The sequence below is a fragment of the Anguilla anguilla genome, chromosome 9 (genome assembly GCF_013347855.1).
Source record: "Anguilla anguilla isolate fAngAng1 chromosome 9, fAngAng1.pri, whole genome shotgun sequence".
In the NCBI taxonomy this organism is placed as follows: Eukaryota; Metazoa; Chordata; class Actinopteri; order Anguilliformes; family Anguillidae; genus Anguilla; species Anguilla anguilla.
Window position 1 is genome coordinate 4,779,715 of NC_049209.1, and position 20,586 is coordinate 4,800,300.

Consider the following 20,586-nt stretch of genomic DNA (forward strand, 5'->3'; position numbering starts at 1 on the left):
TGCCACGGAACTAAAGACAGTCAACCAGTTCAGAGACTGAGACAAGCTCATAAACCCGCTGCCGTGCATGAAACATAGCAACAGAAAAGCAACAAAAAAAAAAAAGAAAGAAAGAAAGAAAAAGGGGAGAAAAAAAGTTATAGTCTGCTCCCAAACACACTGCAAGGGCCTCTTAAGCTACGCATTCCGGAATGTGCCGCTTCAGAATCATACAGTGAATCACTTGTATGAACCTTCCAACCCGGAGTGCTGTTATTATCACAGCAACCCCCGTGGCGGTGTCTTCAAGCGCAAGGTCCTAACTCACAGCAGCGCAGGCCAAAGCGCATAGCTTCCAGGACCCCAGGGGGGGGCGGGGGGGAGTGTTGCCTCTGTGCAGAGGGGAGGTCCACCCGCCCGTGTGTTTGTGTCGAAATTGTGAGGGGAGGGGGGTGGTGGGGTGGGGTGGTGTGGGGGGGGCAGGGCCACAGCAGATCTGCACAGATCTGTACACGTGGCCTCCCAGCTACGAGGCAGGCCCCTTCGCCACGCCGAACCGATCTGTACTGACAAGCGTGGGCTGCAGCCAATCCACCGCCGGAATCCAGTGGATTCGCTTCCGCGCATCATTCACGATCAATCTTCTATATTCACACTCAGATCTAACGTTCAAAAGCTCCTCGAGGGTCGAGGACCAGATAATAATTCACCTCTTATGCGTCTTCCGACATTTCTGTCACAACTTTCCTTGTTTTTTTTATTTCTTTCTTTTTTTTTTTTTTCTTCAAGGATCTCCAAATTAAGCCCACATCCCCATCCTTTAGGGAAAGTAACACACCACTGGCAATATTTTCTAAAGGTCAAGTGACACCAAACATGTACAACCGCTGATTAGTCATCACAGCACAAGCCCACAGAAAATTCAGCATGTTCTGTCACTAAGCGTTTGTCCGATGTGAAACTTGATGAGAAGGTCGAGCGCAACTTTCCGGCAGGCAGAAATATCGACGAAACGCTTCGCCGTGAATGCCCAGGGGTGTACACACACAATTTCACAACCCTTCTCCCATTCAGAGAAATGGAATGAAGGTTGCGCAGTATTTTGCAACACGTTACAAAAAACGAGAAAATACATTTCACCCCCCCCACGAAAAAAGGCAATTTGCAACAGTGGCACAACATGGAGACGTTTCAGAAACGCGATATGCAAATCCACGCTTCCGCTTAAACCATGAGGACACGGGCACGCGAGCTTCTTCTTTTCGGAAACGCACTCGCCCTCAGCCAGGAGATATTATTAGCTCATGATAGCGTTAGCTAATGTATTAGCTCACAGAAACTGCTTCTCTAAAGAAAATTGCAAAACCGCGTTTCCCCGACAATCAAATGCACCGTGAGAGATAGGAACTCGGGTGCCTCTCTCATTCTCAATGGGAGTCGAGGAGGAAGCGCTACCACCGCTCAACTCAAGCAGAGCAAGGCCAACTTTCCTGCGCGCGATTTTGCCCATCGATCGAAACCCCCGTTTCCACGGGGACCGCGGCTGACGCTAGCGCGCGGCCGGGGTCTCTTACCTGATGTAGCCGCCGGCGAAGGCCTGGGAGACGGAGACGAGCTCGCCCCCCCCGCCCCATGTCGGGGTCGCCGTAGCCCTTGGGTCTGCCCCAGCCGTCGGCGGGGCCCAGGGGCGGGTACAGGCCGAAAACGGGCTTCTGGTCCGGCAGGCCCACGGCGGACGGCGAGCTGACTCCGTAGTGGTAGCTCTGGCCGCCGGAGGTGCTGACCCCGCAGACGGAGATGGGCGAGTGCAGCGGGCTGGAGAGGTCCGCGCCGCCCATCTGGCAGTAGCTCCTGCTCTCCTTCTCCTGCTTGATCACGCCGGGCGTGCACAGCTGGATGAAGGAGTCCTTCTCCTTCTTGATGACGGGCAGGAGGCCGGCGGCCGCCGCGGCCTCCTGCGCCGCCTGCGCCTGCTGCTGCTGCTCCGACCCGTTCACACCGCCACACATGCCGGCGATGCCGCCGTTGCCGCTGACGACGGGCTTGGTTTCCTTGAGCGCCCCCACGTCGCCCATCAGGGCCTCGTCCACGGACAGCGAGGACAGGAAGGCGGCCTCGTCGCCCACGTAGAACTCGTTGAGGTCCGTCAGGGAGCCCGGCAGCTCCAGGTCCTGCAGGATGTCCAGGCTGTTCTCGGCGAAGAGCCGGGCGTTGAGCTCCTGCTCCTTGCCCACCTGGCCGAAGCTCTCCGACTCCATGTCCAGCCGGTCCTTGCCCGCGGGGGAGAACTCCATCTTCAGCTGGAAGGGTTCCGGGCCGCCGCCCACGCCCACGCCCACCCCGACCCCGAGGCCTGTCAGCGGGTCCACGGCGGTGGAGCAGCGGTTCAGGTCCGCGATGCTGGCCTCCAGCAGGGAGAAGTTCTCGCCCAGGGAGAAGGAGCCCAGCGTGTGCTGCTGCTGCTGCTGCTGCTGCTGCTGCGGAGGCTGCTGCTTCTGCAGCTGCGGGCTGCCCCCCACGCCCAGCGGCTTGGCGTCGGGGTCCTCGGTGTACAGGCCCATGGAGGCAGACACGGCCGTGGTCAGCTCCTCCCGGGGGGCTCCGCCCTTGCCCACGCCGTTGGAGACGTCCCCCAGGATGGACTGAGGCGTCGCCGGGGCCGCCAGGCCGCTGCCTTCCCCCTGGAACGCTCTGCCGTTGGAATTCCCGAAATTCACCCGCTCGTCCTGGTTATTGCTGTACTTCATCCCTCCTCGATCCATGTCTTGTTCCTGTTGGAACACACAGAGAGGGGAGGGGCAGGGGAAGATTTACAAAACAAAAAAAAAGGGGAATACTCAGTATAGCAGCGAACTGCCGTTGCCATAGAAATAAAGCTACGCAGTATTGTGTTTTTTTTTTTTTTTTAAAAAGGGAATTCAAAAGAGGACAGTGGCTCTGCAGCAAATTAACAAACTAAACAGTGGAATAACAAACTCCTGAGGACAATGTAGTAGCTTTCAAGGTTAGAAAAAAGCAAAAGTTGACCTTTTAAAAATACAGACTATACATTTTCCAGTTAACTCGAGGAAATAATCAGCAGCTGGAATTAGTTGCGCAGGCCTAAGTGCTTTCTCAGAAATGCAGCCACTAAATTAGAAAAAGATGTTCAGCCCAAATTAAATATTTGTTTGGAAAATGTTATGCCTTTCTGTTGCACGGATTCAGGTAAGTGTTTTTCAAAGGGGGCCCCAACCAAGAATTAGCAGTATAAACGCTCACAGCAAAAAAACACAATACGGCACAGTACAATACAAAACAACAACCATAAAACTTGCAATGACATTATACTACCCGACCCTGACAGCCACACATTTTTGCAGTTCATAGATTAAAATATCGAATACCAGCAGTCACTAGGCCTTCAATCATCAAATCTAGCATTCTACATTATTTTGAAAACAGGATACATTTTTAACAACGGGAGATCCCAATGAAACCCAGGCATCCCAAGCAATAAAAAGGTTATAGATTTTCCCAATAAGTTAACATCTTAAATCTGTATCTAGGGGCAACTAAAGGAACCCCTCAGCACTAGATAAAATGTAGAAATAACCAACAACAACAACAATAATAATAATAACAATAAAAACGTATTATTATTATTGATATTATTTTTTATCATTGTTATTATTGTTGTTGAGATTATTATTATTGTTATTATTATTATTACTATTATTATTATGCATTACTCATATTTAGCATGTATGTTCGAAATAAACAACTATTTATAGACGCAAGTACTGTGCTTCGTAGCCTTGGTTAACATGACAACGCAAGTGATCTCAACAGTCGTACTGTTCCAAACGCTGATCAAGTAGGCTATACCATGAAGAAGCACAAGGTACGTAAAGCCCGAAGCACACCCCCTGCCCAGCGCGTGAAAAGAAACACATAACGAAACGAATGCATTATATGCCTACATCGCTACGCTCTATCAACATGCAGTTGACTGGGCAAAAATACAGAATGCGAGATGAATTACGCAATAATATTATATTAGGCAAGCGCGTGCTTAAACATACTTACGTACCATTTTTCGGAAATATTCATCTATTTTAGCTATGTTTTCTTTAAAACAATATTAACTGAGAACAGGACGAGTTGTTGTCTGCTGAGAAATAATTGATCAGTAGATCCTATGTATGCATCCACAATATGCCAATTGGGTAAGTATGACCAGTACATGTAGCCTGGAATCAAGTGTTGTATTAGAAATCGATAGGGTGCCATAACAACAAAAAATTAGAACTGCGTACAGGGTATAAAAGGTTTATAATTTGCGCAATGACATGGAATAAACAACTACGAAAACGGCAACGGCACCGTTTAGAGGCTGTTTCCAAGACTCCGACAAAAAAAATATTTAGACTACTCATAAACGTACAGATAAGTTCAGCAGTAACTCCGAAGCAGTCAAACGCTTATTGCTATGCGACAACGCATTCATTGATTTTATCATACGTATATTCTCTAAAGGCACCATGTAAACAGCTTTCCCTTGAGACACTTGTCAAAACATATCAAGTGTTTTCATGCATACAGACAACACAAATTTTCAGTTAATAACGCTTCCCTAAATTAGTTAGAACTGAATTTTCCATGCATATAGCTTCCATAATAAATTGCTTTAAACCAACACATTAATTGCGTAACCATAACCATGCCTTTGCAAGTATATGGCTAATGTCACCAAAAAACGTCACTTGCATCGATTTCTCCAAGTCCGCGTGGAAGCTTATTTTCGTCCCTAAACCGTAGCCAGGAGAGGTTGTCCAGCCATTTAACGTCATGATGCGTCATCTTTTCCGTGGCCCTGCGCGCTATCTTGGCTAATAGACTACGAATGTCTCATGTTTGCAGCTTGCAAGCTATCTAGCAGCACATTTTATGTACCTGACCTGCCCTGCGATTTCACCATAATGATACAAAATGGAGCTTCATGCAGTAGTTAGTATCTGTGCACCACGCCGGATCTGCCCTCGTGAGGTGTGCTAGCTAACGTTAGCTAGCTGCCTATAATACCACCACACTGGTGCAACCTGTTGGTCATGAGCAGCTACTGCATTTAGCTAAGTTCCACATGTGACTAAACGAAACGGACCAGTTGCACTCTCAAAGCAAGAAAGTTGTTTTAAACAGACATAGCTGGCAACTGTACACCGGGATTCCTTTATTTGAACGGCTAGATCATGCCATTCGCATATTTATATCGTGACAACACAAGAAGGGTTGTTAATCAGTTAACTTAGCTATCGTCCTATATCGTAATTGAAAAAAATTCGTGACCGAAAAACAATGTTGCATTTTTAGACACACCTTTAAAAATACTTAAGTTCATATCGACACTGCGCCAAACTCTGGCACAAAACAACACAAGGTGAAATGACAACTACGGGCACGCTAGCTAATAATTTGTCAGCTAACGTAGGCTAGTCAGCGTGCCATCTCGCCTATTTCTTAAATCGACAACAAATCTATATCGTACCGCAAAACAAACGCATCGCGACACATATCTTGACTCGCACACAACGCCATATGAAGACAAGGCAACAATGTAGCTTGTGTGCAATGTGTTTTAAAGGAGCTAAACAAACCTACCTCTTTCAAAGCAGAAATAATTAGGTCATCTCGAGTCGGTCACAGTCCGAAGCTGGCTAGCGTTCACCGAACTGGAAATCTGAAGTCCTTAACGTTAGCTAGCATCCAATAATTACTGAAATCCAATTTTCCGCATGGTATTTTGCTGTAAAGTACCAGCTAGCAAGAATGACAGTTGCGAGGTTTTTAGGTACCGTAGCAAGCCTATCTGCTAAAACAAACAACCCAAGTTAGCTTATCTCGCTACTACTGGTAGCTAGATATTGGGGGAAAAAATGCAAATATGCGGCTAGCGAACAACTGTTTGTAAATAATTAGCGATAACTAACGTTAAGTAGAAGAACTAAGTTAGTAGTTATACATTTATAAATAGTTATAAATCGCATAGCTACTGACATATCCTATCTTTTCGTTGCTGAATAATTATATAGCTGGGAACTTGGCTATATGCGGTTAGGTAGCCGACTGCAATATTCCTGCCTGCAATTAGTCATTAAATCTTATAATTAAAGTTACAGAATAAACATTATCTGCATATGTACCAAGCTGATTACAATCGCCAGCGAACGTCCCCCAGCAAGATTTAGAGCGATGGAACACGCCCCACGGAGAGCCAACTCGAGAGCTAACGTTAGCTAGAGCTACTTCATCCGACAATAATACAACCTTGTTGGCAAAGTAGCTACATACGGCAACTGCGGCGAGCTAACTAAACGTGCTTCGCCTTAATGTTGTAAGGCAATCCGATGCGTATTGCAGATTACACTCGCTATAACACTGAGTTTATTGACCGCTACCTAATAAAGATATGTCGTTAGTTAAGTTAGCGCTGTCTAATGAAGATAGTGTCGCTAGCGCTAGCTAATTATACCAAACTGGCGTGACTAGAGTTGAAATGTAGCTAGCCGGCTACCAGTTAGCCTGCAATAAAACAAACACTCACTGGAAAGGGGTGCGCTGCTTATTCGCTACAGCCTGAGCACCTAGTTAAGTTACCCTTGCCTTGCCAAATCGCTGGGCAACTTCCAAGAAAGACAAACTTTAGAGACGACCTATTATTATCGGTCAAGATAAATATTTTTAGGTTGTCGTATAACTTAATATTTTCAAAATGACTGAAAAAAGTTTCAAGATAGCATATCATAATACGTGCAGGATTTCAATGACGTAGTTAGTTAGCTAACCAGCTAGCTAGTACAGTCGATAGGTAACGTTTAGAGGGGACGAAGGACACGTTCACATTAGCAACTGTATATAAACACGACCTGTCTGAAATCCATTATAAATCCCAAGGAGAAGATCATTTCCCTCGAAACAGTCCATCTTCAAACGACACTTCTATATTCCGTTTGACATTTAGCTCATACATCGCAGAGAAGACCCCACAAATACGGACAAACAGAACATTCACAGGCAAGAGACTTTGAACTGCTAGCAAAAGGACCTTTGCTAATTTGTCAAGAACTGACATGCGCACACGGAGCCCGTCAGCTAATGCCAGCAACTCATGTTTACACTAAGTTCAAAGCGCTCTCATACATAAAGATATAATTACGAATAAGTAACAGTTTATTTATTTATTTATTTATTTATTTAGCAAATGTCTTCCTAAAACCGAGACGAGGTTTGTCCCCTAGAACGGAGGCAAGGCGTTGAAGTTTTAAAATGACATTTTCAACATCAATCAAAATCTCAGCGAGATCTCATATTTGCTGATATGTTAAAAGTACACCAAAATGGCATGAATACAGTATTGCATATGGCCAGTCTCAGAAAGTTAACATGAGTGATAGCTCACACATCTTACACTAATTCACAATGGGATTATATATGTGATTTGCCACTCACTTCCATAGTTTATTTGAAAAATAGTTTAGCGTACAGATGTTATTTGTGCATAGTTCAAATAAGTAACCTCACTCTGCAAAACCAATGAGCTGGAATGGGCAATTTGCTTAGCTTGCCTGGCTTGCAGCTGGCTTTCCAATTGATCCCAAAGGTGTTGGATAGGGTTGAGGTCAGGGCTCTGTGATGGCCAATAAAGTTCTTCCACACCGATGTCAACAGAACCATTTCTGCATGGACCTCGCTGTGTGCCTGGGGGCATTGTCATGCTGAAGGGGGAAAGGGCCTTCCCCAAACAGTTTCCACAAAGTTGGAAGCACAGAATAGTCTAGAATGTAATTGCTGTAAGATTTGCCTTCACAGGAATTAAGTGGCCTAGCACAAATCATGAAAAACAGCCCCAGACCAAGGGGTGTCCAGATACTCTTGGTCATGTAATGTATCCAAAGCATTTCCACACGTGTGCGTGCACACACACACACACACACACACACACACAGGCACACACATACATAATGTTATTAAGATCACAAAACCAATATATTTATATAATTGTATTGCTACGTTGATATCATGGGAGCATTGAAAGTAACGCTGAATATTACCTGGATGTCTTCCAGTCAGAAAAAACGAACCAGCTTAAGGTGGGATTTATCATAATTGTATCATTCATAGATGAAGTTGTATAGGCATGTCTAAAGCATTGATTCTCCGTCAGGTATAAGTGGGTGCAGTTCAGTAAGCGGTAACTCTTTGCCTGCCTAATGTGACCTTCACCTTTCCTTACCGACATTTGTGACACCAACAAAACAAAAAGAAACTCAGTTGCGTAGTGTTGAATTGATTATGGACTGGTGTGAAGGATCCGCTGCTCTTATAGCTGTCTCTGTTTAAATAGTTTAAAAAATGATTCACTGTCCAAAAGGGAAAAATACAGTGTGCCAGATGATCTGCAGATAATACCGTTGCACAGAGAGTGAAGAATTGTCCGGTTGGATCATTTTTATTATGAATATCTAAAGGAAAGGACGTGGAGATTAATGAGTCTGCAGTTTATGTGGCACACAATCTTTATGACTCGCAAATCTTTATTTTGAACAGCATCCCTGAATTCTATGATATTAATTACTTAGTTAATTTGTGTATCCCCCAGCAGTGTTTTATTGGACTGTACAACAATTAATTTTTTGTTTCAGAATATAGAAAAGTAAAGGTTTCCAGAGAAAAGAAGAGGTCATAAGTGCACGGACAGGAGATGGATTAAAACCAAATGCATTCATTGGACACTCACCAATTTAATGCCCATTCCTTCTTTCTTTATGTTAGTATACACACAGACATAAGCCTTATTTAGGCCAATTTACAGAATATACATTTAAATTTATATTGCTGGATATTTACTAAAATCCAGTTTAATAACCTTGCTCAAGGGAGCCAGATTCAAACATAACAATCCACTGGTTACAGCGACCCAGTTCTCGAACACCGAACCGATCTTTTGCACCATGTAGCATGTGTGGATTTTTCTCAGATTTATTTATCTTTTTTTTTTCTTCTTTTTTTTAAAGAGATGGCATGATGTGAACATGTTGCCAAGGCAACCAATGCTGTTCCAGCAAGCCGAGTCAGAGGTTGACAAAGACAAAAACACGATGTGAGTGAGCACAGTGGCAAACGGGAGAGACCCTGTCAATGGGAGTGTGTGCGAGCATGAGAATGTTCAGACCCAAATGGCACATTCTGGATCCGTCTTCCACCACCACCCCTTTCCCCCCCTCCCTCTCTCTCTCTCTCTCTCTCTCTGTCTCTCTGTCACACACACACACACGCACACATATACATATACAGGTCTATGGATTCATTTAGAATAGCCATGTTGACCATGTGGTAGTCTCACATACATAACTATTTTAACTATATACAGGAATGCTCGTGCCCAGGATTTATGCTAATCTGTTCAATTCTGCACCCCTGCAGCTGTGACACTTAAGCCAATCGACTCTTTCTCAATAAGGTACATAAAAGTGGTTCTGGAAGTCACAGAATTCGGCCTTCTTTCATTGTCCAGTCGTTTGTGTGCACATTCCAAATGTTTGAAAAACCCATCACTATTTAAACCGAACAAAATGGCCGTATGCGTGTATACAGATGCAGCTCTGATACGTTCAGAGGTCTAGTTATGGGCTGCTGAAAATTGCAGCGTGAACTCCGTCTTTCATCAGCTTCCTGGGTGTCCGTTCTCTCCTGTTTTGAATTGGCTTTGCGGCCTGAGTCCTGTGAAGTTGAACGGACGCGTGCATGCGTGCTCCGGATGTGCTTAGACTACTGCGAGGCGGAATGCCGCCGTTGTTGTTCCCCTTGGTGCCGAGGTGCATCGCCGCATGCGTCGCCGCATGCGTGTCAGAAAATATCCGGCTTTATAGAATGCAAGATGCCTTGAAAACGTATAATCGAACAAAATGAAAGAAAACGATGAAGGTCGCCCTGGATGTGAAACTGAATATTCCCTATGCTATGTGTTGAAAGTTGAACGCGCTTAATTATAATGCCCATATTATCGTGACCTCCGCCTCATGGCTTTTAGTAGCTCCCTGGGCTGGGACATTTTGCCAAAGCGCACACTTAAAAAGGCGCACATTGTCAATTAATTGTGACAGTATGGTATTTAGGATTAGTCACTGCAGTTATTTTGAGAAAAACAGAGTCAAGCCTTTTACAAAAGAAGAAGGAGAAGAAGGAGAGAAAAAAAACATTTTCTGTAATCTTCCATGGAGACAGAGGGCTTTTAAACTGAATGAGCAAGATCCCCAGGCTTTTCTTCCAAGAAGCCCATTTAACTGGAAATAAGGTCTTATTTGTTCCAACTACTAGAAAAAACCAATCACATGTTTTGCATGCAAACTTGCATGGACACCTTCGTAAAAAAAGATACTTCATGATACGGGATGCTGTTTGTCTGTCTTTTGTGAAAACAACACGTTACATTACAGGCATTTAGCAGACGCTCTTATCCAGAGCGACTTACACAACTTTCGTGTAGCATTTACATTTATACAGCTGGAAGCAGTGCAGATTAAGTGCCTTTCTCAAGGGCACAACTGCAGTGTCCTACCTGGGAATCAAACCTGTGACTGGGTTACAAGACCAGCTCTTTACCCATTACGCTGCACTGCCGCCCTTGACGTTTGTCCCATTAGGTGCTAAAGCAGGGGCAGTGCGTGAGCATTGTTTACTGCGTAATAATACTCAACAGGGTTGTAGGCAGAGGGGCCGTGTCAGGAGGTTGTTTGACGGAGGCAGCGGAAAAGTGAAGCGGTTTGCAGTGTGACCGCGAGGCTTGGGTTTCCCTGAGACTTAAGGCAGTCCCCAGGACAGTCATGGCTGTCTTGGCCTTGAGCAAGATACTTTGAAATTCAGCTACGCTGGGAAACACAAAAACACTACGTGAACAAAAGTATGTGGACCTTCCCAGAAGAGCGGAGGTTGTTTTTGCCACAAATGTGGACTGAGTCCATATTAATGCCCATAATTTAGGATGCTGATGTCAGGTGTCCACATACTTCTGGTCATGTGGTGTAGCATCGGTAGCTTTACAGGTACTGTAGGTAGCGTTTTGTGACGCGAGCTAAGCTACGTTAGCCTCACAGGAGAACGAGAGAATTCTTTTGTGGAACGTTCATCAGCCACCATTCCAAACGCAGGCTTCACAGAACACGCCCCTCTCTCTTTCTCTCTCTCTCTCTCTCTTTCAGATGAACTCAGAAGAAATGAATGCGTGTAAAGCCAATCTGAGCAGCATTTCCAAACAGTGCTAATCGCTCACCCCAGTCAGGCCCCCAGTTATAAACCCTCACAAGGGGATATCGCGGCACGATTTCCAAATTCCTGTTCCGAGCATAACGGCAACAGCATCTCGCGCTGCCTCCAAAGTCCCCAAAACACGGTTTCTCTAACGCCACATTTACTTTTCAGCATGTGCCTTTAATTGAGATTGTTGTGCTGTGTAATAGAGCGACATATCCTGTCTCTGAGGAGCTGACGCAGAACTTCAGTGGACTTGCATGGGGTCATGGGAATGCACGTGTGGAGTATGTGTGCACTCACACGGGCGTATGCGTTCATGCATGTAATTGCATGCGTACGCGTTTGCATGCATGCGCCATACGGCTCTCCTGTACCCCTCCTGAGACCCAGCAATTCACTTTTTGTCCCCTGTAGGGGACATGAGTCTCATATATTCTTTACTGAAACCTACATTACAAGGGACATTCAATAAAAATGAAGTAAATAATATTTTGAAAAAACAGCAAAAGGTTTTTGGTCCTCAAAGACACTTAGCAGAAAAAAAAGACGGAAAATACTTAAACTTTCGTTCTGCCTGAAAGGACGTGTGGAATATGTGCATGTGTGCGTTTCTAAACTAGTTTTCTTTTTTTTTACTGAGATTGAACTGCGGGGAGGCAGCTGCAGGGTTCAAAGGTCAGAAATGTCAGGCTGCGGATATCGTCGACAGTCTCTAAGCTCCTCCCCCATTCCAGGGGCTGATCCGTTTCCTGTGAGGGTTCGTCCTGACGGACAGCTCTTGGAGCCAGTTGGAATGGCCGCCTGCTCTGAGCTACAGGGGGGTGTGGTGAGGGGCAGGGTTTCGCTGTGAAGGGGAAGAGGGAGGGGGCTGGGGGGGGGCGGGACAGGGGCAGGGGGCTCCAGCGCGGGACGGGAGGAGAGACAGGAACATCTGTTGAGCTGAAAATGTGCGCCTTTTTCTGCAGCTGCACTCGTTGCGAGTTGGAAAGTGTCCTCGGCCGCTGTTACCGCATTCCACCACAGACTGTCATCTGTGCGGTTCATATTTCTCTCTCTCTCTCTCTCTCTCTCTTTCTCTCACTCTCACTCTCTCTTTCTCTCTCTCCCTCTCTCTCTCTCTCTCTCACTCTCCCTCGCTCTCTCCCTCCCTCTCTCTCTGTCTCTCTCTCTCTCTCTCCCTCTCTATCGCTCTCTTTCTCTCTCCCTTTCCCTCCAGTCACCCCAATTACATTGCAGCCTTTATAAATCTGTACCATTCCGTGTAGCACTTAATAGCTCTCTCTTTTCTCTCTGTCTCTTCCGCGGTGTAATTACAAGGACTTCAGAGGGAGAATATTCTTCACGCCAGACCGACCAGTCAGACAAAGCCAGCGTGACTCACTCTATCTGAACCCTGCTGCACCCCTGCCAAGCACCCGCACCGAGTGGCAGGGGCACTGCCTACTGAGCAATTATGAGCATCCAGGATTTAAAAAAAGAAAACAAAAAAAAAAAATTCTTTTGACGTGACGTTCTCCTAACTTCGTAGGACAACAAACAGAGAGAGAGAGAGTCGTCTGCTCCAGTTTGCTGCCGGGCGACGGGCCGGAAATCGTTAAATATTCAAGGAAGCCGTCGTGTTTTTTTTTGGCTTTTTTCCGCGTTTTCATATTTTTAAACGCGATTTACACGAGCGCCCCGATCCCCCCCCCCCCTGCCGTTTTGGGAAAACGCCGACGCGTAACGGCGGGGGGGGCGATGCCCTGGGGCCGCGCGGCGCGGCGGTCTCTAACGGAGGGCAGGGCTGCTTCGGCGCGGCGCGGCGTCTCCCCCGCGGGGACCGGGGACGAGGCGAGCGTGGGCGCCCATGCAGCCGCGCTCATTACGCCGCCGCCGCCGCGGAGGACACGGCATGGGTATGCGTGCGGTTAGCTAGTGAGGCGGGAGAGGGGCAGGAGCATGTCCATGTCCCCCTGGGGGGGGGGGCGGTTGAGCGGAAGTCTCATTGTTCCTCAGAACCCCCCCCCACCCTCTCCTCGTCCCCCCCACCCCCACCAAACCCCCCCTTCCCTCTCCAGCAGCGGGCACACATATAGGGGACACTCTGAATTGGAGGTGGGGGGGAAATGGAAACATCGTTTGAAGCAAAAATGCTTGTTGTAATACTAATAAAGACCCCATATTACAATGAACAAAACCTAGGGTGTGTGCGCACACACACACACACACACAACAATGCACACCCACACCCATAAGCAAAAACGCACATTCCGAACAAACACACATTATCACACCCATATGCACACAACAATACACACGCTCACACGTACACAAAACAATACAAACACACACAAACACACCCACATGCACACAACAATACACACGCATACATAAACACAACAATACACACACACACACATATGCACACACACGTACATACAGTACAAACAAACATACCAGACATGAGTCAAATACGTATTTGTTTTGGATTAAAATACTTTTCTGTGCTCTGTTGATCTTGCCTGGTGTAATTGAGCCTTCCAATATGACCAGAATGTGGGGTTTGCACTTTTTGAGAGTATTTCATTGGTTCCAACACACCAGACCAGATCAGTAAAGTGCAGAACAGTATTTTAATCCTAAACAAATATGTATTTGACCCAGGTCTGAAACACACCCATATACACACAGCAATACGAATACACACACACGCATACATACATACTCACTTATGGTATAAAGGTGTGAACTCATAGCAACATTACAGTGATCATTGCTGGTTTAGATTTTGATTCTTTTTTTTAAATGCTTCTATTGAATATTATAAGAACAAGTGAAACTGGAGCGTGCCTCCCCGTAATCTATGGGAAATCACGTGCTGCGTTGCATCTGGTCTCTGAGGATCAGAGGTGGGTAACCCGGCTTCAAAGAGTAAAAAGACTGACCATGTATTTGCTCCACCACCATGCACTAAGCCAGCTGATTCTAATTAGCATAACTCTTCACCATGGTAGGAGAACTAATTATTGTAATCAGCTGGTTTAGTGCATGCTGGTGGCGCAAATACACGGTCAGTCTTTTTACTCTTTGAAGCCGGGTTACCCACCTCTGCTGAGGATCCCAGAGTCACTTGCTCCCCACAAATCCAAACTTACTCAGTGACGTAAACATGCTATCCAGCGTATATTTGAAGTGCGAAGGAGCACTTCAAAGCATCAGCGTTAAATTGGATTTTCAGCCACATTAAATTCCACCTGTTGTCTCGCAACTTGTCTGGACAACTTGCCCAGCAGAGATGAGATTCTATAGTCCACCTAATTAAGTGTTTCATCTTCTTATAGCATCTTTGTGAGATGTGCGATGAGCGTTGTTGATTTGTTCTAAGCTTTTTCCTATGGTGTCTACACTTAACAAATACATAGTACATTTAAATACAACATTTGCACTCAGGAATAAAGTTATATTGGAGATATTATTGTTTTTTAACGAAATTTCGCAAATATACCCAGAAAGTACAACTATGTTCTACTTGGGTACTAATAAGTATCTTAAACAACCAAAAAAAGGTACATGTGAATAGTATATTGCTGGCTATGGGTATTTGGTGCCACCCTGTCACAAGTTTTTGACACTTTTTCACAGCTGCATATGTTCTGGGAACCCAGGGCCAGTACCACGTGAGTCAGGGCCACAACCAGGGGCCCGGTCCATTACCTGAACCAGCAGCAGGCCCATTAGCATGTTCTGCGCACTAGCTGCTAGGTTACAGGGCAGTCTGCCTGTCTGTCTGTCTGTCTGTCTGTCTGCCACGCTCTTTCTTACTGTGGAATCCTGGTGTTTCCATGCAAAGAGCTGTAACGTGGCCTTTTGTGTACGGGTTTGGACCGCCCCGGCTTGTTTATGTCGGGGGGGGGGGGGGGGGCGCTCTTATTCTGCTGTGTCCATCTGTTTCTCTCAGCAGGGGGCCCCTGGGGGCCGTTCTTTCCCCACAGGCGATTGTTTCACCTTCCGGTGTGGCGACCGAAGCCAACTCGCAGGATCCTTTAACCCTTTAAGACAGAGGCCCTCAAAGTGGGGGGGCGGGGGGGGAGGGGGTGTGTGCTCCCTTTGGGGTGGGGGGGCAGGCTGTGAGGGGTGAAAGAAAAAAAAAAAGTCTATTAGAAACCAAAGAGGAAATAGCATCGAAGCGGAACCAAAGTTGTCGAGGGGGGAGGGGGGGAGGTTTTCAAAAAATTTCCTGTTACCCAAAGGGGGCCTGACCGGAAATGTTTGGAAGCACTGTTTTTAAGGTGTAAGATTACAAATATGTGATGATAAAGTTCTCACAACATTCTACTGCTGATGTCACAATCACTGCTGGTCACTGAAAGCAACGGAGTTCTAGAACTAACGACTTGGAATTTTGCAGAAATAAAAAAACATTCCAGGAGAAAAAGCCTACTCCTCAAAGGGTTAAAACCACTCCAGCCAGAGCTTTTTTTTCCCCCCAGAGCATCGATGTGGGCGGGGCCTTGGCCGGGCCGCATGAACCTATCACCCACACCGGCTCTTATTGAGCTGTCACGCTCTAAACAACGCACAGAACTGTGCATGCGTGCTCTTGCCCAGGAAGAGAGGAGGGCACAGAACGGAGCGCGTCCAGGACTGCCGAAGCTTAGCGCCTCCGCTGTGGGGTCTGAACTCAATCCCCCCGACAGTCGCGCGGATTCCTCGTGTATCAGCCGTCCTACCGGCATGGACGTGCCATCAGCTTAGAGCGGAGGCTTTGCCCCCTTTCGGAACATGCCAGGAACTCCACTTCCCCCCGACCCCTAAACGATTAAACCGTCCCCTCAGTCAGTCAGTCAGTCATTCCAGCGGGGGGTCCGAACACGGGTATTTACACAGTGAGATTTACGGTTCTGTAAGTTACCATGGACCCCCCCCCCCCCCCCGGTCCTTTTCCTCGACTAGAGGATGTGTCACAACCTCCTAAGGGTGCCCGTTAGGGACATAAGGGGACCGGAGAACTTTCCTCTGGAGGGATGCGACATTCCTGCCGACGTGCCTTAGGTTAAATTAAACAAGGCGGAGAGAATCTCAGAGTCAGCGACTCGCCAACAATCGGTTAATGGACCTGAAGGTGCTGGGACACGTCCCGCCGTCGCAGGCTGTGTAATTGGATGGATGCACTCGGCGCACGCTACGCTGGCAGTGATCTACGGCCTGTAGGGCAGCGCTAGCTGCTTTACGTAAGCCAATCACTTCGAGTCAGTAACCTGATTTCCTGGCACATGCTCTCAGCCCCATCACTGGCGCCACAACAGGAGAGCAGGAGAGCACACACACACATACACACCTTCCGCATACACACACGCACAACACATACTGTATATATACACACACACACACACACACATACATATGCACACAGACACACACATACACATATGCACACAGACACACACACACACACACGCACACACACATATGCACACAGACACACACACACATATATGCACACAGACACACACACGCACACACACACACACACATATGCACACAGACACGCACACACACACACATACATATGCACACAGACACACACACACATATGCACACAGACACACACACACACATACACACCTCCAGCATTCGCACACACATATGCACACACACACACACACACGCACATACACCCACACATACACACACATACACATGCACACACACACGCACACACACATGCATACACTCACACACGCACACATACACATACACCTGCATTCACACACACACACACACACACACAAATGCACAACACATATATATACACACACACACCCACACACACATGCATACACACACACAACACATACATACGCACAAATGCGCACACACACACACTCCCATGCATACACACACACACCCACACACTCCCATGCATACTTATACACAGGCACACACATGCACACATGTGGAAGCCACGGATGTATAATAAATTGAAATCCCTTAACATGCAAATTCTTTCATGACATGGGTTTTCCTTATTTTTTCCTCCACTCTCCTCTCTGCATGTGTGTGTTTGCGTGTGTGTGTGTGTGTGTGTTTGCCTGCTCTCTTGCTCTGTGTGTGTGTGTGTGTGTGAGTAAGAATTGAGACAAAATTGCCAACGTTACAGTTTTGTTTCAGGTTGATGCTGTTGCATAACCCTTACATAAATTTCTTCCGAAAGCCTTGCAGTTAAAAATAAAAGTTTCATATTAACGAAAAACTTCACCTGCAGCCAGACTCAATCATTGGGGGATGGGTGTGACATCTGTTATATTCCAGAGGGCAGCGTAGTGAAGAAGCTGTTTATAACCAACAAGAAAACACTTTCACTGGCCAAAATAAGACTTCATTTCCCATAATCCCCAGGGGCGGCGGCTAATCAGTAAAGAGAAAACGAGCGAGTACGGGTTCCTCTGCTGTGGCCCAGATGTCTGGCTTCGCCTCGTCCTCCCAGCTGGCACTTCCTGCCATTGAGCTTTTTACTGTTACTTATAAAATGTTTTTTTTTTTTTGCTTAAAATAACACGTTTCTCGCAGGTGGCTCTTCCTATTGCACCACAGTATATATTTCAGTATAGGGGACCGTGTCCCTCGTGGTCTGGCACCAGATCTTGTGAATGGAGGAGCTCTTCAGCCAGCGACTCCCCCCAGAGTGCTGTGCAGTTGGCTGTAACATTACCCGAGGAGAGAGTTATGGAGGACTGAGGTGTCCCTGTGTCCCCTGGAAAGCTATGGCCTCTCAGTGGAAACTGCAATAAGTTCTCTCCTCTGACACGGCTTTGCTTTGGCAAAGGGGGGAAAAAACCAACAACTGGTAGCACACTATGCAGCTGGTAGCACACTATGCAGCTAGTAGCACACTATGCAGCTAGTAGCACACTATGCAGCTGGTAGCACACTATGCAGCTAGTAGCACACTATGCAGCTGGTAGCACACTATGCAGCTAGTAGCACACTATGCAGCTGGTAGCACACTATGCAGTGGAACTTGATAAGTAATCAATATGCACTAGCTTCACATTTAACTTTGCTGGTCTGTGACATACAGCAGCACTGCAACTGGATAAGCAAAATATTTGCTTAATCTTTTTTTTCTAAGGAAATTCACCGAAAAACAATTTTATAACTGGAGTGGGACATGTACAGTGCCATCCACAAGTATTTGGACAGTGACACAAAGCACTAGGACCAGAAAAGTGTCAATGCCAGTAAAGCAGGTCATCCTAAGGCTGAACAATCAGAATAAATTGATCAGAGCCAAAACACTTGGTGTGTCAAAATCAACACAAACACACAAACACATACATGTGTGTGCACATGCACGTACACACACGCATGCATGCATGCACACACACACGCATGCATGCATGCACACACACACATTATTTTTTGTACTTTTGACTTCTGAACAAAAATCTACCTAAAGGAATGCTGAAACAACAATTCACAGATTGGTTAAAGAAGCACAGGTAACAGTACGGTAATATATTTTTAGAAAATAAAAAACGGTGATATTGAAAAGAGAGAGAGAGAAATAGAGAGAGAGCCTTGGGGGATGTTGGGTTTGATTTGTGATCTCTTCTTTTTTCATTTTTTTTTTCATCGCAGTGTTCTGCCAGAACCGTTCAGCCTGATCTCGGGATGAGTCACACCGGGGATGAGAGGGATTGAAGACATCTCTGAGAAGCGAAAATGGCAGCAGCTGTAATTTTCGGCGAGAGTTCCGCAGTGCGGTCTCCCACTCGCTCAGCTGCTCTTTTCGAAAAGTTTCGCTTTCGAGTGGCGTGCGGCTAATTCGGCCGTCTTTCGGGTGCGGCCCGGCGGAAAGGACGGCGGTACGGACCAAACATTCGGCGTACGAATGTTACAAATATGAGTGAGTGGTAGTCGGAGGTGGAAAATCCATGTTCAGAAAGTAAAAGTCCTCTCCCCGGGATTTTTGTTCCGATCGACTGGGTTTGCTAAATATTAGCGACGATCGTTCAGCCAGGAAGCAGAGCCAATTCACGAAATCAGCTGGCTGAGTTCACGGGTGGGAGAAACACACGGCAGGACTTTTAGCTTCTGACACCTACACTTCTCACCTCTGGCAGCGATGCGGTTGAAGGAGTTTAATGTACTTTATCTTGTTGAAACTACCACCGCACCATCACATAATCATAGACTCAGCCCCACATTGTATAGCCTTTAATTACTGCATAAAATATGGGAATAAACAACCAATTAATACAAGTTACTGCTGAGCAAACCACTTAAATTCTCATTTAGCAGCTTTAATATTTGACCTTGAGTATATTTTTTAAGGTGGGGAAAACGTAATACTATTGCCATTGTCCTGACTCGCTGTGGTCATTAAAGACCCCATGACACTCTTCGCAAAGAGTAAGGGGTTCCCCGGTGTCTTGGCTAAATTCCCAACCTGGGTCCCTCAACCACCCTGCCACCTAATCATGCCCTGATTTAATTGGCTAAACAATCGTTCTCTCCCTCTCTGCCTCAGCTGATGTGCGGTGAGCATCGTTCCGGCGCAAAATGGCTGCCGTGCATCTCCCAGGTGGGTGCTACACATTCCCGCTCATCGGCACTTTGAGTTGGCGGCCGGTGATAATAAGTCCCTGGAGCCTTGGTGTCACGTGACTGTCACGAAACGAAACAATCCAGGCGTGTTTTACACGGCTGACCAATCATGTGAATGCTCACAAGTATGACCAAGAAAGATTATTTCAAAAAAAACCCTGCAGGATTCTGCATGTGGCGGACATTGCCTATGAACCAGAGCTGATGACATGATGAACTATTTGCCAATTATATTTAAATGTGCATTTTTATGTATGGAAAAAAAAATTGCTAAATAATTTTTAAAATTAATTGTTACTAAATGGGAATGTATTGCAGAGCGCCACATTTGGGAGAAAAAGTAACTATACAACCACATTAAACATATATCACCACAGAACAAGCCGATTATCTGAGTGTAACTTTTACTGTAGGGCATCTTCTTGAATAACTTTTAATTGCATTTCAGCAACAGATTCACACGTTTTCTGTAATGAGAAAACTATGAGTTACTTGCTTTTTTATATTCTATTTAAGCCATGAACGTGTTTAAAATTTGAGAATCTAATATGGAATCCACTCTGTGGCTAGCCGCTCAGCAATAAACCATACATATCCCTTGCTTTTGATTTTTGTGACCTTTTTAAAACAGGTAAGCTGACCAATATTCCACAGAAAAAAAATATTGACAAAAAAGCTTTGAAGAGAGGCAGAAAAGGAAAAGGAAAAAATGGCTAATGTTTGCACAAG

At 46.0% G+C, this 20,586-nt stretch overlaps 1 protein-coding gene across 1 annotated transcript in view; it reads right to left on the minus strand.

Annotated features, from left to right (window-relative positions):
* The window catches only part of LOC118234954 (glucocorticoid receptor-like), a 76,267-nt gene extending 71,096 nt beyond the window's left edge, over positions 1 to 5,171 (minus strand). Inside the window, 5 exon segments of the mRNA XM_035431846.1 lie at positions 1,554 to 1,603; positions 1,605 to 2,268; positions 2,270 to 2,396; positions 2,399 to 2,750; positions 4,729 to 5,171. Coding sequence (XP_035287737.1) covers positions 1,554 to 1,603; positions 1,605 to 2,268; positions 2,270 to 2,396; positions 2,399 to 2,750; positions 4,729 to 4,821 — 1,286 coding nt within the window. The 5' untranslated portion in view covers positions 4,822 to 5,171.
* Between the last annotated feature and the right edge of the window lie 15,415 nt (positions 5,172 to 20,586).